The 16,990-nt window shown below is 38.4% G+C and overlaps 1 protein-coding gene across 1 annotated transcript in view; it reads left to right on the forward strand.

Moving 5' to 3' along the window:
• Positions 1 to 16,990, forward strand: part of LOC130916663 (NT-3 growth factor receptor-like) — a 64,119-nt gene that overhangs the window by 25,743 nt on the left and 21,386 nt on the right. Inside the window, exons 6-11 of the mRNA XM_057837532.1 lie at positions 511 to 653; positions 3,452 to 3,596; positions 4,957 to 5,069; positions 5,349 to 5,532; positions 6,525 to 6,548; positions 13,877 to 13,923. Coding sequence (XP_057693515.1) covers positions 511 to 653; positions 3,452 to 3,596; positions 4,957 to 5,069; positions 5,349 to 5,532; positions 6,525 to 6,548; positions 13,877 to 13,923 — 656 coding nt within the window. The remainder of the gene's footprint in view (positions 1 to 510; positions 654 to 3,451; positions 3,597 to 4,956; positions 5,070 to 5,348; positions 5,533 to 6,524; positions 6,549 to 13,876; positions 13,924 to 16,990) is intronic.

Genomic DNA, 16,990 nt, shown 5'->3' on the forward strand with positions numbered 1-16,990 from the left:
GAATCCTATAGAACCCTTGTGAAGAGATCTGAAAATGGCAGTTTGGAGAAGGCACCCTTCAAATCTCAGAGACCTGGAGCAGTTGGCCAAAGAAGAATGGTCTAAAATTCCAGCAGAGCATTGTAAGAATCTCATTGATGGATACTGGAAGCGGTTGTGCTACCATGTATTAGGCTGAGGGTGCCAAAAATTTTGTATGGCCCATTTTTGGAGTTTTGTGTAAAATGATAGTGATTTAATTTTTTCCCCCATTCTTTTCTGTGTTTTTTTTCATTGCATGCAAACTAAATGAAGATACTACTACCAAAGCATTTGTAATTACAATCATTTTCTGGGAGAAATGGAACATTATCTGACAGAATTGCAGGCGTGCCAGTACTTTTGGCCAACACTCTATGCATGCACTGCTGCTACAAGCCAGTACCATAAGTCAGTGTGCTTCTTCACACATGGCTTCTGGACATTCAATGTAAAATCTAAAGCGTGATCAATACTGTACATATTTTCCAGACCTTCCGGGTATCACTGTAAGCCACAGCAACCTCACAGTTAAAGAAGGTGAAAGTGTAACTACAACATGTAATGGCTCTGGATCGCCATTACCTGAAGTGACCTGGCGTGTTCCAGATTTGCACTTAAGTGATCCAGAAGAGGTGGGGGAATTATACTTAATTGTTACAGATTTTAAACATCTTCTAAAATGATGTGAACTATTTCTTATCTATTTGAAACACACAAAGGTGAGTAAAGTAGTCAGAAATTTTACTCAAGTATGAGTAGCATTACTTCTAAATAATATTACTCAACTAAAAGTAGTCACCAAAAAATTTACTCAAGTACAAGTAAAAAAGTATACTCAAAGGCTCAAATACTGAAACAATGAGTATTATGTGAGTAACTCCTTACAATGTCTGAATCAAGAAAAAAAAATAATGCTATATATTTCTTTCTCAGCAAACCTTTATCAATATGAATTGTTATCATTATACTGAACCATAACCCATTACATGACTGTATTAGGTCAAAAAGATGACCCAAAAACCATCAAATTCAGGCTAGAACAACTCAGCATGAGTGCCCTCTAGTGGAGACAAAACATTGTTCCCTCTGAATTGTACTAGTATAATTGAATCATGTAGTTATTGTTGCGACGTCTCATTGGTGGAACAGACAGCCACTCTCTGTATCTCTGGCAAAAAATAAAGTCAACATGTAGAATAAAGAGGAAAAATGTAGCGATTCTAGTGCCGGAAGTAGCGACGTAAGAGTATTGTTTCTTCTTCACAAATCTACTTAAGTAACAGTAAAAAGTATTGCGCGGTAAAACTGCTCTAAGAAGTAAATTTTTCTCAAAAAGTTACATTTACTTCATTACATTTAGTTTTGTAACGTGTTAATACCCACCTAAGACACCAAAGAGGAGGGAATTATTTGTAATAATACTTCATATTTATAGTAGAAGGATAAAAATCAAATGTATCTGTATACTGTGTGGGGGAGCCAAAATAACATAAAACCCAAATATCAGAGGGATTGTGTATTTCAGGGGAGGTAGTGATTTGTAGGTGCAGGTTGATAGCCACGTTAAGTATGAGGAAGTTACAATTTCACCAAATAGCTACTGACTGCGCAGTTTATATGGAGGTCAGCAAAAAGGCAGATTTTTAGCAGGATATCCTTTTAAGGCCCACCCAAAAAAAATCCTGTGGGCTAAGGAGGTAGATAAGAAATAATTGCAATAACTCAGCAATTCAACACAAAATTGTCCTCAGTCTTTTCACATGTTTTCAACCCCTATCTTCAAACAGTTCATATATTTAGAAACAAATCATGAAAATGAGTTTACTGGATCATTAAAATACAGTGGTATGAAAAAGTATCTGAACCTATTGGAATTTCTCAAATTTCAGCATAAAATCGGCATCAAATGTGATCTGATCTTTGTCAAAATCAGACAGATGAAAAAACTGTCTGCTTTAACAAAAACACCCAAACATTTATTGTTTTTCATACTTTAATGAGGATAGCATGAAAACAATGACAGAATGGGAAAATAAGTAAGTGAACCCTCTGCCTAAGGAGACTTAAAGAGCAATTGAAACCGCTTTTTACCAAACAATTTAAGTCAGGTGTGTGCCCAATCACTGATGGGTGGTTTAAAGCTGCCCTGCCCACTATAAAACATACACACCTGGTAAATATAGTCTTGTTGAGAAGCATTGTCTGATGTGCATCATGGCTCGGTGATAAGAGCTGTCTGAAGACCTGTGATCAAGGATTGTTGATTTGTATAAAGCAAGGAAAGGATACAAAATCATCTCTAAAAGTCTGGATGTTCATCAATCGACAGTCAGATAAGTTGTCTACAAATGGAAAGAGTTTGGCATTGTTGCTTCTCTCCCAAGGAGTAGCTGTCCACCAAGATAACACCAAGAGTTCAGCGCAGAATACTCAGAGAGGTAAAAAGAACCCTAGAGTGTCTGCTACAGACTTACAGAAATCACTGGCACAGTCCAATATCTCTGTGCACATATCAAGTATATGTAAAACTATGTCCCAGAATGGTGTTCATGGGAGGACTCAACAAAACATTGTTGCTTGTTTAATGTTTGCAAAAAGGCACTTGGACACTTCACAGATTTTTTGACAAAATATTTTGTGGACTGATGAAACCAAAGTTGGATTGTTTGGGAGTAACACACAATGTGTGGAGGAAAAATGGATCAGCTCACCAACATCAACACCTTATCCTCACCGTGAAGCATGGTGGAGAGAGCATCATAATTTGGGGCTGTTTGTTGCCTCAGGGCCTGGACAACTTCCAATCATTAATGGAAGAATGACTTCAAAGGTTTATCAGGATGTTTTGCAGGACAACCTGAGGCCATCTGTCAGACAGTTGAAATTAAAAAGAGGATGGATGCTGCAACAAGACAATGATCCAAAACACAGAAGTAAATCAACTTCAGAATGGGTTCAGAAGAACAAAATACATGTTCTGGAGTGGCCAAGTCAAAGTCCAGACTTGGATCCCATTTAGATGCTATGGCATGACCTAAAGACAGCGATTCATGCCAGACATCCCAGGAGCATGACTGAACTACAGCAGTTTTGTAGAGAAGAATGGGCCAAAATTAGTCCTGATCGATGTGGCAGACTAATCTGCAGCTGCAGGAAGCGCCTGGTTGAAGTTATTGCTGCCACAAAATATTAAATGTGATGGTTCACTTCTGTCATTGTTTGCGTACTATCCTTATTACGGTGGTTTTAGTTAAAGCAGACACTTTTTACATCTGTGTGATTTTGACAGTGATTTTATGCAGAAATGTGAGAAATTCCAAAAGGTTCAGACACTTTTTCTTACCACTGTAGATGGATGCAAGTTTCTCCTTCTTTGAGTGAGTTGATGATGAAAGTAATATTAATGATGTTGACCAAATGCTTCTGCCAGGTCAGAATCGACGAAAACAACACTGTTCATTCCATTACTATCACTTTGGTAAATGTCAGCAGAGATGACAACAACTACCTGCTGACCTGTACAGCCACCAATGTCGTAGGCATGACCAACGTTTCCATCCAGCTCAGTGTTCACTGTAAGCTCACACACACGCACACACACGCAAAAGTAAGGGGAAAAAGGTGTCAGAGGAGTAATAAGTTTTTCCTTTCCATTTTCATGTTCTGTTGTTGTTGGCGTCTGCTACAGTGGACAGTAGCCGGCTTGTGTTGCACAAGTTCAGAAATAAACGATTGAAACTGCTCGACCCTGCCGACTTCCTTGCCGATGTTACAATAATAATAATTGTCACCTTAACTTATAAAGACTGACGAACAGAGGTTGGCGGAGGACCGTCGAGATCGTAGACATATTCCAGCCGTATTGTCGAGCCAGTTCATTGGCGCACACTCCACGCTCATATTTTTCTATCATTTCCATCATCATTTCTATGGTAAGCGTCCCCTTTTTTGACCACCTGCAACAACCTTGTTGGGACCCTTATTGCCGTGCGTCCGTCTTGCGGGAAAACAATGAAATAGCAACACTGTCATAAATCGTCATATTTCGAGTATGTCGTCAAACTGTATGTCGAAACAAAAGACGAGTCAAATTTTATGTGGGATGTCGAAAGGATCGTATGACGAGTTACCACTGTATAGGGTTTTATATGCAAAATAACATAATAACATAATAACATATTAATAATATATAAAAAAAAAAAAACGTATGTTAAAAATTGGGGCCGGGGGTGACACTACTTTGCGGGTTTTCGCTTTTCGTGGTCAGTTCTGGCCCCCATTAACAGCGATCATTGAGGGATAACTGTATAGCTCAACTTCAAGGTGTAGACCATAGACATATAATTTTTAATTATGGAAACTAATCCAAGTTTCTTCCACAACTTGCCAAATTGGGTCCAAAGTAGCCCAAATTTGATCAACCCGCCCAGCAGATTTTCCTCCTGCCCTGAGTCTTTTTAAACCTGTCATATGTGGCAAACCTTGAGTACAGTATCTGCAGATACAAAGAAAAAGATCCTACAACAGCCACAACTAGACCTGGTCAATCTCAATATATAATCACAGTGTGTGATTATTTACACAGTCAATCTGTTACTGAATTTACTTCCTAGTCATTGCTGCATTATATTGTGCCATTAGGTTAAGTAGGGGTTTTACTCAAAACAGTACAAAACAGCATTGCACAATGAAACTGTGTTGAAAGCACATAATGTTGTTTTGTTTGTTTGTTTTGATTTATTATTTGTTATGAAAACCACTTGAAAACTGATTTATTGAATGCAAGTCATAAATTAAAAAAAAAAAAAAATGTTGATCTAGTGTAATCCATTTTTATGCCGAATGTTCATGTTAATTGGGGAAAGGTTATTCCATTAGAAATAAATCCCTCATTACAAAGCAAACAATACTCATCTGACCACTTTTTCATTTTAGTTCGTCCTTCGATTGTAAAGCTGAAGGAGCCGGAACGTCGACATGACACATGCATAGAATTCACAGTTAGAGGTTCACCTCTCCCAAAATTAAGATGGTTCCACAACGACAAGGTGCTTTGCTTTCCTATTCGAACAAAAGATTCAACCTTTTTTTTTAAAGACACCATTAGTTAAGCAGTCAGTTAATAATTAATTACATGACTAACAAGTGGATAGTATGCTATCACTCTAATTACACCACTAGCCACTGACAACAGTTTAATGTGATGTGTATATCAATAACAATAATGTAACTACTACACAAGGTATGAATAATTGAAAGGATGGTGTCATTTGATATGTTTTCAAAGTTCATCTTACTGATCATTTCTGTTTTCAATACCATTGCAGGAAATATCCCACACTGATTATTTGCGTCTTGATATGGCTATTTACCAGGACGACATTGAGGGATGCCTTACATTTAAAAACCCAACACATTACAACAACGGCAACTACACTCTGGAGGCAAAAAACTACCTGGGGGTGGTCAACAGTACTGTCTACGGGCATTTCCTAGACAGGCCCCACGATGGTAAGTTGGTTCTCTTTAATCATATGATCAGATCAAAATTTTTTTTACTCAAGTAAGAGCACCATTACTTTAAAATAATATTACTCAAGTAAAAGTAGTCATCCAAAAAATGGACTCAAGTACTCGTAAAAAAGTAGTTGGTGAAAAGAATACTCAAGTAGTGAGTAACATTGTGAGTAACTGCTCAAGATGTTTGATTTTTTTTTCTTTAACAATTGTTTTTTTTTCTCAGCACAAGTTTATCTGAATGTATATGTATACTGTTATTATTATAATATTCTAATATATATTCTATATATTCGTACGCAGTACCTTATTGTACCTTTTTTAGTCACGTAAACAGTGCTTTATTGTACCTCATAGTATCTTATTTTTTACTTTAATAATATGACGTGTTCTGTCCTCACTAAACGTGAAGTTGTTCAGCTTTACAGACATTAAACAAGGCAATTGTGCTTATTTGACTTCCTTCACCTTTGACAATGTGTAAAGCTGTAACACATATGTGCACTTATGTTCAAGACAACACGCATTTTAACAATAAAACTTGACTCAAAACAATTGATGTTCAAACGTCCGTCTAGTCTGATCGATATGTAAATTCAGTAAATTAAATTGGGCTAATTTTCAGTCATACAGTCCAGCCAGATGCAACGCTGCCACCAGAGGGCAGAGTATCCATCATTAAACAAAATACAATGCTTATGGACTTTTTAGATAGTTATTTTGTGGAGGTACTTAACTGGTTAATTCCGGCTCACAAGGAAATTCGGGTTGTGTCGCCAGCATAGGAACGGAACTCGTTCGTAACCCGGGGACTACCTGTATTCGAATTTTTGGGGACCTTGACAGTTGAATCTTGTACAGGTTCTATATGAGCGATTTCTTCATTGAATTTGTCTGCCGCGAATAGAATTCCATGTTTTGTAACTGACCTGATTCAACTAAATATCATATTTGTTTCTTCTCAAATGTTCTGACTTCCTTTACAGTTACAGAAAATGATTATGATTATGGTAAGTTATTACTCAGAATATATACTATATGGAGTATATATTTAAATAAGTACAGTGGTACCTCGAGATAAGAAAGCCCCGGTACACGAAAAATTCATTTATGAAGAAAATTTCAAAGCTTTTTTCGCTTCACATTACGAAAATGTATTAATCTTTCGAAAGATAATGCGTACTATAAAAGACGCAATTCCCGCTCGCAGAAAATTTTAAGTCGCACCATAAATGGACCTGTACTGTCATCACTAAGATGTCTAAGCTAGACAATGAAATAAACACCAAAAGGATGATGCCAGAAGTCCATGTGTTTTGCTGCCTTTATTGAGCTGTTCCTGAGTTCAATGTTTTGTAGAGTGAAACTTAACATGTAAATGAAATAAATCAGTCTGGTCCTCAATGACATATTCACAGCTAATTAGCAGCAATAACTCTTATACAAAGGGTTAGCTAGCGTTCGTGCTTCATCCAAAACTACTACAATATTCGCCTCTGATTATGAGTTAAAATACACAACAATATAAAACATGGTACATACAGGCATTGACCATGTAGATGTTTTACAAGCATTTTTTTCCTTTCATTCAGTAAAATTAGGCAATTCATATGTAAAACGCAGTTCATTCTTTCCACGAAATAAACTATGATATGGAAGACATTCTGCAACAAATGAATTTCATATCTCGAGATACCACAGTAGTTTTATTTTGTCTATTTTTTACAGTAATCTTGTGAGTGGGATTTTAATTTTCAACTGTTATGTCAGGTATTGTGTGTATGCGGCATGTACAGGTCCTTCTCAAAAAATGAGCAGATTGTGATAAAGTTCATTATTTTTTGCAATGTACTGATAAACATTAGACTTTCATATATTTTAGATTCATTACACACAACTGAAGTAGTTCAAGCCTTTTATTGTTTTAATAATGATGATTTTGGCAAAAAAAAGTCCAGAAAAAACAAGAATCCCTATCTCAAAAAATGAGCATATTTCATCCGACCAATACAAAAAAAAGTGTTTTTTTAATACAAAAAAAGTCAACCTTCAATTAATTATATCAGCTATGCACCTATTTATTGTATTTTTTATTTATTTATTTATTTTCCTTTCTGGCATGACAAATCCAAACAAACATACAGCATTTATATGTGTTTACAATTAATTCAACCCGAAAAGAAAAGGGCTGATGGGAGAAGCCGAAGCTTATTGAATCCCGTCCCCAGTATACCATAAAGGACGCAGAAAATATCAAATATCAAATTTTTGACATTCAGATTTCGTAATGATCACAAGTTTTTTTTTTTTTTTTTTTAATAAAATAATAACCATCCCCTCTGATTGTTCATTTTCCCAAAAGTCCATAGTCGATCGATGTGCTCGTTATGTGGATTAGATCCAGTAGACTAGTTCATAATTTAGTACTTAGTTTATTCAGTTGATTCGATCCAGAAGATAGGGAATAGCTGAGGACCTGTAGGCTTGTAGGCTGTACGTAGGCTGTGTCCGCCACACTCCTTTTGTTGACTTAATCCTTGTCGCAGTTTTTGTTCCTTGCTGACTCCCGACGAACATTCATCTCAAGGTTGCGCAGCTTCGTAGTAGGTTGCATCGCCATTTCGGTTCTGGACTCAAGGCCTGGGGGACTGGCGTCGCTAGGTCCTTCAGAAGGACCGTCCCAGCGATCGCTGTCCCACCTGGCACAATCAGAAGCTGCCAGCAGCGCACCATAAGGAAACATCCTCGATATCGTTCCTCTTCGAGTGTGGACACAGCGGCCGCCATCTACCCCAGCTATCCTCCACAGTATCCAGACGTAAAAATGTTTTCCAGGCAGGTGCGTTGTCCAGGTTCTGGCAGGACAGTGGCCAATCGACTAGTCCCATGTCGTTACAAATTTGAAGAATTTGAAGTCAGTTGTCTGTGCATTTACAGCCAACAGATGATATGACCTTGTGAGTTCTGTTTGCATTGGCTTTGAGTTCCCTTTGTTTTTTTTTTTATTTTTTATTTTTTTTATTTTTTTTTTTTGTCTTCCATTGTTTTGGGTACACTCGGTTTTCCTTCCAGCTTTGAGTTGCCACCCAGACATTATTTAACATTTGTACAAACCAGACATTATTTAACATTTGTACAGTTCTTATTATGTCCGAGTTAGCTTGAGTCAGCAACATAATTATTTAATAAGGTTTGTTTATACCTCCTCTTAAAAACAGCCAATGACCCTGAGCTGGTCACTGCAGAATCTAGTTTGTTCCAAAGCTTTACACCAGAGTAAGGAACCGAAAATGATTTTAGTGTTGTTCTAGCGTACTTAAGTTTAAACACATTTTCTCCCCTCAAATTGTATTTCGATTCCCTAGCCTGGAAATTATTAGTTGAGGCTTTGTACATCATCTGTCCCGTTTTGAAATTTATTAAATCATACAGCTTCAATAACTTGGATTTGATGAATAACTCATGTGTATGTGCTGTGTATTTTGCCTTATGAATAATCCGTATTGCTTTTTTTTGGATGACCAACAGAGGGTGTAATCGAAATTTGTAGGTGTTTCCCCAAATCTCGGCGCAGTATGTCAAATACGGCAAAAACAGAGCATTGGAGGGCCCTGTGATCTAGTAGATTTTGAGCTCTGTAAAGAATGGAGACGCTCCTAGCTAATTTATTTTTCAGTTGTCTTATATGTGCATTCCATGTTAATGAATCATCAAGTATTATACCTAATACCTTGTGTTCTCTAACACGTTCAATAGCCACCTGGTTTACTTGAATGTCTAGATGTTCTTTCAGACCTTTTTTGCCGAATAGCATATATTTAGTTTTACTAAGGTTTAGTGACAGTTTATTGGCATTGAACCATTCTTGTAGCTTGCCTAATTCCTCATTCACTTGTTGGGTCATTCTGTTTAGGTCGTTACCTGAGAAAAAGATATTGGTGTCGTCTGCAAAAAGCACCATCTTTAATATGCTGGATACCTTGTGTATATCATTTATATATAGTAGAAACAATTTTGGTCCCAAGACAGAGCTTTGAGGTACTCCACATGTAACTTCAAGTTTTTCCGACCTTTTCCCACTAATTGTGACATATTGATGCCTTTCAGATAGATAACTACGTATCCAGCCTAGAGCTATTCCTCTAATTCCCAGTCGCTCTAATTTATCAAATAATATATTATGATCTACTGTGTCAAATGCTTTTTTCAAATCCAAGAAAATTCCAACAGAATACTGTCCTTGATCAATCGCATCCATAATAATTTCCATTGACTCCGTCAGCGCTTGTGCAGTTGAGTGGTCTTTTCTAAAACCATACTGGCTATGATTTAGTAAGCTATGCTTTGATATGAACTTGTCAAGCCTGTTATTAAAAAGTTTTTCGAGGATCTTGGATAATTGTGGCAGAATGGAGATAGGCCTATAGTTGTTAAATACATGTGCGTCCCCTCCTTTATATACGGGGACGACTTTCGCTATTTTCATATCATTCGGAAATGTTCCAGTTTCAAAAGAAAGATTAAAAATATATGTTCAAGGCTGAAGGATGTCATCTATTATAAGTTTTATAAGCCTCATGTCCAAGCCTTGCACGTCTGTCGAGTCTTTCTTTCCCAATGTCCCGACCAGATCCCTTATCTCAGTGTCCTTCACAGGGTGCAAAAATAAGGAGTGCAGGGCCCTTTCCTGTTTGTTATTGTATTGCACATGTGGTATGTTCTCCGCTAATTTAGGAGCGATTGTAACAAAAAATGCATTAACATTATTTGCAATGTCATCTGCCTTAGTTATCTTCAAGTCATTAGCGTAAAAATGATTTGGATACGTTTGTACAGACTTTTTGTGTTTTATAATTTCATTCATGATTTTCCATAATCTGCAAGTGTAGTCTCTGTTATCTTCTAATAATTTTGCATAATACTGTTTTTGTACAAGCTCTCAAAATAGAGTTTAATTTATTTCGATATTTTTTGTACCTAACCTCTGCCTGTTTTGTCTTTTGGGTAATGAAAATTTTGTATAAAGTATTCTTTTTTCTGCAAGCATTTACAAGGGACTTGGTCATCCAAGGTTTATTTTGAGAATTTCGTTGTCTGTGAATTGCCTTCATTGGACAGTGTTTATCATATAGTTGTTCTAGTTTTTTTATGAAACAGCCATACGCTTCATTTACATCACTTGTATGATAGACACAGTCCCAGCTTTGAGTTAACAAGTCCTTTTTTAAATCTGCGATATTTTGCTCTGATCTAAGTCTCCCATAGATTGCTGGAGTTTGTGTTACTTGAGTGCAGAGTATAATTAGTGAAAATTGGTAAGTGGTCGGTAATATCAGTAATTAAGATACCACTTTGGGTCTCATTTAGAATGACATTAGTAAAGATATTGTCTAATAGGGTAGCACTATGCGTTGTAATTCTAGTCGGCTGTGTTATCAATGGATGCAGCCCTAATGTGTATATAGTACTAGTAAAATCCTCAATATGTAAACCCTTGTTAGGATTTAACAGACCAATGTTCAAGTCTCCACAAACAAAGACATGCTTATTATTCATTTTCAACAGAAGTTTTCCTACACATTCAGTGAAAAGTTCAACATTGGAGTCGGGAGCGCGATAGATACAACTTATGCTTATATTTTTACCTTTTGAAAGAAGTAGTTCAATTGTAATGCATTCCATAAGATTCACAATCTTAGTAGACATGTTGTCTAATATATCAAACTTAAGGTTGTCGTCAATAAACAGAGCAACACCCCCACCGCCCTTATCAGTCCTATCCATTTTTGCCATATTATAACCTTGAGGGTTAAAGTCAGAGCCTTTGAGATCCTTAATCCAAGTTTCCGATACAGCAATGACGTTGAACTTGTTTCCTAACTTGTGTAAATAATCCTTGATGTGTTCAAAGTTCTTGTAGAGACTTCTGCCATTGAAATGGATTAATGAAAGCTTACCATCCAATTTAAAAGAGCTGTTAAATTGATCATCACTGTAGTATTTGCACTCCTCCGGTCTGTTGGCGTAAAAGTATTTATCCGGATCGAATATGTCATTTGGTTCATTGGAGCAATCTTCAAATCGGTCTTCCAACTGTAATTGTGATAAGAGCATAGAGTCCGCTACTTGGGTCATGATTAGTTTTCATAAGCTGCCAGAGCTTTGACTTGCTTGATAACTTTCATTTTCTGGTCAAGTGTTTTGACGAAAATTCTGCAATCTGAGGTCCATGTACTCTCAATCTTTCCTGCTTTCTTCAGTTGACGTGCCTTTCTTGCTATTTCAGCGTTGCGGCGGGTTAGATTCTCATTGAAGAAGATGTTGGATCCTTTCAGGAGACGACCTTGTTTGAGAAGGGCTATCTTATTCTTTCGATCAGTAAGCTTCATGAGTATCATTGGCGGTTTATATTAATACTTTTAGTTTACTTAATACTTGGTCGGGAATCCTTTTGCAGAAATGACAGCTTCAATGCGGCGTGGCATGGAGGCAATCAGCCTGTGGCACTTCTGAGGTGTTATGGAGGCCCAGGATGCTTCGATTGCGGCCTTAAGCTCATCCACAGGGTTGGGTCTGGTGTCTCTCACCCTTCTCATCACAATATCCCACAGATTCTCTATGGCGTTCAGTTCAGGAGAGTTGGCAGGCCAATTGAGCAAAGTAATGCCATGGTCATTAAACCATTTACCAGTGGTTTTGGCACTGTGAGAAAGTGCCAGGTCGCGCTGAAAAATGAAATCTTCATGGAAGCATGAAGTGCTCCAAATAGCTCCAAATAGCTCTCCTGATAGCTAGCTGCATTGACCCTGCCTTTGATAAAACACAGTACACCAACACCAGCAGCTGTGAGAGGGGCGAGCTTCTTAACAGAAAGGAAGAGAAGACCCTGAGTAGGCAAGATCAGGTGACTCTAAACCACTTGCGGAGTGGACATCATCCTGATCTCCGGTACTGGCAGCATAAGATCGGCCGCGACGATTCAACCAACTGCCGTGGGTGTGGGACCGGGGATGAAACCGCTGTGCACGTGATTACTGTTTGTCCAGCTATCGGCCAGTCGACGCGGGGCCTCCTCGTCAACCCGGAACATATGGCCAGAGACCCCAAAGCAGTACTCCAGGTGTGGCATGAGTGGAAAGCCAAAGTGCTAGCTGAACAGGGGACCGACCAGCAATAGGAGGGGAAGCCGGAAAAAGACGTCATCCAGCATTGCTCAACAACAACACCAGCAGCGGACATGGCACCCCAGACCATCACTGACTGTGGGTATTTGACACTGGACTTCAGGCATTTTGGCATTTCCTTTTCCCCAGTCTTCCTCTAAACTCTGGCACATTGATTTCCGAATGACATGCAAAATTTGCTTTCCTCTGAAAAAAGTACTTTGGACCACTGAGCAACAGTCCAGTGCTGCTTCTCTGTAGCCCAGGTCAGGCACTTCTGCCGCTGTTTCAGGTTCAAAAGGGGCTTGACCTGGGGAATGTGGCACCTGTAGCCAATTTCCAGCACACGCCTGTGCACGGTGGCTCTGGATGTTTCTACTCCAGACTCAGTCCACTGTTTCTGCAGGTCCCCCAAGGTCTGGAATTGGCCCTTCTCCACAATCTTTCTCAGGGTGTGGTCACCTTTTCTGGTTGTGCAGTGTTTCCTGCCACACTTTTTCCTTCCCACAGACTTCCCACTGAGGTGCCTTGATGCAACACTCTGAGAACAGCCTCTTCGCTCAGAAATTTCTTTCTGTGTCTTAGCCTCTTGCTCGAGGGTGTCAACGGTGGCCTTCTGGACAGCAGTCAGGTCGGCAGTCTTGCCCATGATTGCGGTTTTGAGTAATGAACCAGGCTGGGAGTTCTTAAAAGCCTCAGGAATCTTTCGCAGGTGTTTTCAATTTATTCGTTGATTCAAATGATTTGGTTATTAGCTTCCTTAGAGTACCTTTTCATGATATGCTAATTTTTTGAGATAGGGATTTTTTGTTTTTCTTCACTTTTTTGCCAAAATCATCAATATTAAAACAATAAAAGGCTTGACCTACTTCAGTTGTATGTAATGAATCTAAAATATATGAAAGTCTAATGTTAATCAGTACATTACAGAAAATACTGAACTTTATCACAATATGCTAATTTTTTAGAAGGACCTGTACAGTGTGTCTTTTATGTACAATAAGGAACTTTGCCTATTTTGTTTATTTCTGTAATACGTTTTAAACCTTAGAAAATATGTAATTTAAAAATGAATTCAGATAAATCTGGAGAACTATTTGTACATTCAGTTTAAGATATATTTTTGAGCGCACATTTTGGAACCTTGTGTTTACCTGATTGTGTTTTTCCTCAAGCAACACCAACGGCAGAAGTTCACAACCCCCACAAAGATTCTTTTAGGGTAAGCAACATTTTTGTAGATAAAATTTTTTCTTACCCTGAATCTAAACAAATCTATGTATTTTTGTATAGTTAGCATTCCAGCGTTTAATGACTGACAAACATTTCATGGCATAAAAAAGGTAAAGTGATATGGGTGCTTCATTCAGAAAAGTTTGCTTTAATTTTGGCGCAGGAAGCGTAGAGCAGCAAAGAGCGCACGTGAGTAAGAGCGCATGTACCGTATTTTTCGGACTATAAGTCGCATTTTTTTCCCCATAGTTTGGCTTGGGGTGCGACTTATACTCTGGAGCGGCTTATGTGTGAAATTATTAACACATTATTATATCCAGGGGTGCACATAAGTGGTCCGCATGCGCGCATGCGTACTGGACGTAGACAAACGCGCTGGCCCTCAACGGTTTCCATACGCTTTTGCGTACTGATGGCTGACCACTGTATTTGCGGCGGACACTAGAAAATAACTTCTCAAAATGTCGAAGAGGCAGGCCATACTGAGTAATTACTTCCGTGTTCCCCCACCCCCGTCAAAAGACAGACAGACGACAGAGACGTCACCGGAGCTACCGAAAAAAAGGACTTTTGCCGAAAAGTGGCTACAGGAGGTACCATGGTTAGAAGCAAATGATGCTCGCACGGAAATGCGTTACAAAATGTGCCGTGAGAATCCAAATGTCGCCGATAAGAGCAGCGCATTTTATGTAGGGTCAAAGAATTTCAGCCATCCAAACTTTGAAAAGCACGAAAAAAACAGAGAGCATGTGGCAATTAAGCAAACTATCAATGTCAGACAAGTGGCGGAATAGGGCGGAATAAAGGTAATGAACAGCAACATGCACTGACAAACGTGTTTTTGCTCGCATTTTACAAAGCTAAACATGCACGTTCAATGAGGTCTTATGAGGAGGACATCCCACTTTAAAAAGGCTTGGAGTTAATGTGGGAGCCGCATAATGCCCTTTATTTTGAATTGGTGCTTTTATGTTTATTTCTTTACATTTCACTTCAAAGTAATGGCAATTTTGTTGTGCCAGTTGATGTTAATCAAGCATTAATTGTTAATATAATTAATTAAAGTTAATTGGCTCTGAGTAAAGCTTGTCATAAGTTTATCGCATCAGGCGGGTCGGCTCTCAAGCTCAATGAGGACCAAGTCACATCTCCAGGTCCTCCTCTGAGAACCTGGGAAAAAAATTATGTGCACCCCTGATTATATCTTTTCACATGTTATTTTGGTGTTTTGGAGTGACACTGATGTTTTGGTAAACTTGTTAGCATGTTCTTTATGCTATAGTTATCTGAATAACTATAGCATAAAGCTATATTAAACTAATAATTAATAGCAATGTTATGTTAACATACCGGCCACATTCGCATTTCGTTGCTCATGCATCATGTAACATTATCATACTGTACTCTTATTCAGCATGTTGTTGTCTATTGTATTTTTATTCTAAATTCTCTTTCGAGATGACATATGTGTTCTATGTGTTGGATTTTATCAAGTAAATTTCCCCCCAAAATGCGACTTATAATTCGGTGCGACTTATATGTTTGATTTTCCTCTTCATTGCTCATTTTTGGGCTGGTGCGACCTATACTCAGGTTCGACTTATAGTCCGAAAAATACGGTGCACATGAAAAAGAACGTATTTGAGATAGAGAGGGGAAAGATTACAACTTACAGTGGTATGAAAAAGTACCTGAACCTTTTGGAATTTCTCACCTGTCTGCATAAAATCACCATCAAATGTGAGCTTACCTTTGTCAAAATCACACAGATGAAAACCAAAGCACCCAAACATTTATAGTTTTTCATATTATAATGAGGATAGCATGCAAACAATGACAGAAGGGGGGGGGGGGTAAGTAAGTGAACCCTCTGCCTAAGGAGACTTAAAGAGCTATTGAAACCAATTTTGACAAACATTTTAAGTCAGGTGTGTGCCCAATCACTGATGAGAGGTTTAAATCTGCCCTGCCCACTACAAAACACACACCTGGTAAGAAATGTCTTGATGAGAAGCATTGTCTAATGTGCATCATAGCTTGGTCAAAAGAGCTGTCTTAAGACCTGCGATCAAGATTATTTGTATAAAGCTGAGAAAGGATAGAAAACCATCTCTAAAAGTCTGGATGTTCATCAACCGACAGTCAGAGAAGTTGTCGTCAAATGGAGAGAGTTTGGTAGTGTTGTCGGAATACTCAGAGAGATAAAAAAGAAAGTGTCTGCTAAAGACTGACAGAAATCAATGGCACAGTCCAATATCTCTGTGCACACATCGACTATATGTAAAACTATGGCCAGGAAGGGTGTTCATGGGAGGACTCCACGGAAGAAGCCACTGCTGTCTAAAAAAAAACATTTTTGCTTCTTTAATATTCGCAAAAATGCACTTGGACACTCCACATAAGTTTTGGCAAAATATTTTGTAGACTGATTAAACCAAAGTTTAATTGTTTGGGAGTAACACACAACATCATGTGTGGAAGAAAAATGGAACAGCTCACCAACATCAACACCTCAGCCTCACCGTGAAGCATGGTGGAGAGAGCATCATGACTTGGGGCTGATTTGCTGCCTCAGGGCCTGGACAACTTGCAATGATTAATGGAAGAATGAATTCAAAGGTTTGTCATGATGTTTTGCAGGAAAACCTCAGGCCGTCAGTCAGACAGTTGAAGTTTAAAAGAGGATGGATAATGCAACAAGACAATGATCCAATACACAGAAGTAAATCAACTTCAGAATGGTGTTAGAAGAACAAAATACACGTTCTGGAGTGGCCAAGTCAAAGTCCAGACTTGAACCCCATTGAGATGCTGTGGCATGACCTAAAGACAGCGATTCATGCCAGACATCCCAGGAATCTGACTGAACTACAGCAGTTTTGTAGGGAAGAATGGGCCAAGATTAGTCCTGACCGATGTTCCAGACTGATCTGCAGCTACAGGAAGTGTCTGGTTGAAGTTATTGCTGCCAAAGGGGGGGCCAAAAAATATTAAATGTGATGGTTCACTTACTTATTTTTCCCCTTTCTGTCATTGTTTGCATACTATCCGCATTA

This window comes from Corythoichthys intestinalis, chromosome 5, assembly GCF_030265065.1.
Source record: "Corythoichthys intestinalis isolate RoL2023-P3 chromosome 5, ASM3026506v1, whole genome shotgun sequence".
In the NCBI taxonomy this organism is placed as follows: domain Eukaryota; kingdom Metazoa; phylum Chordata; class Actinopteri; order Syngnathiformes; family Syngnathidae; genus Corythoichthys; species Corythoichthys intestinalis.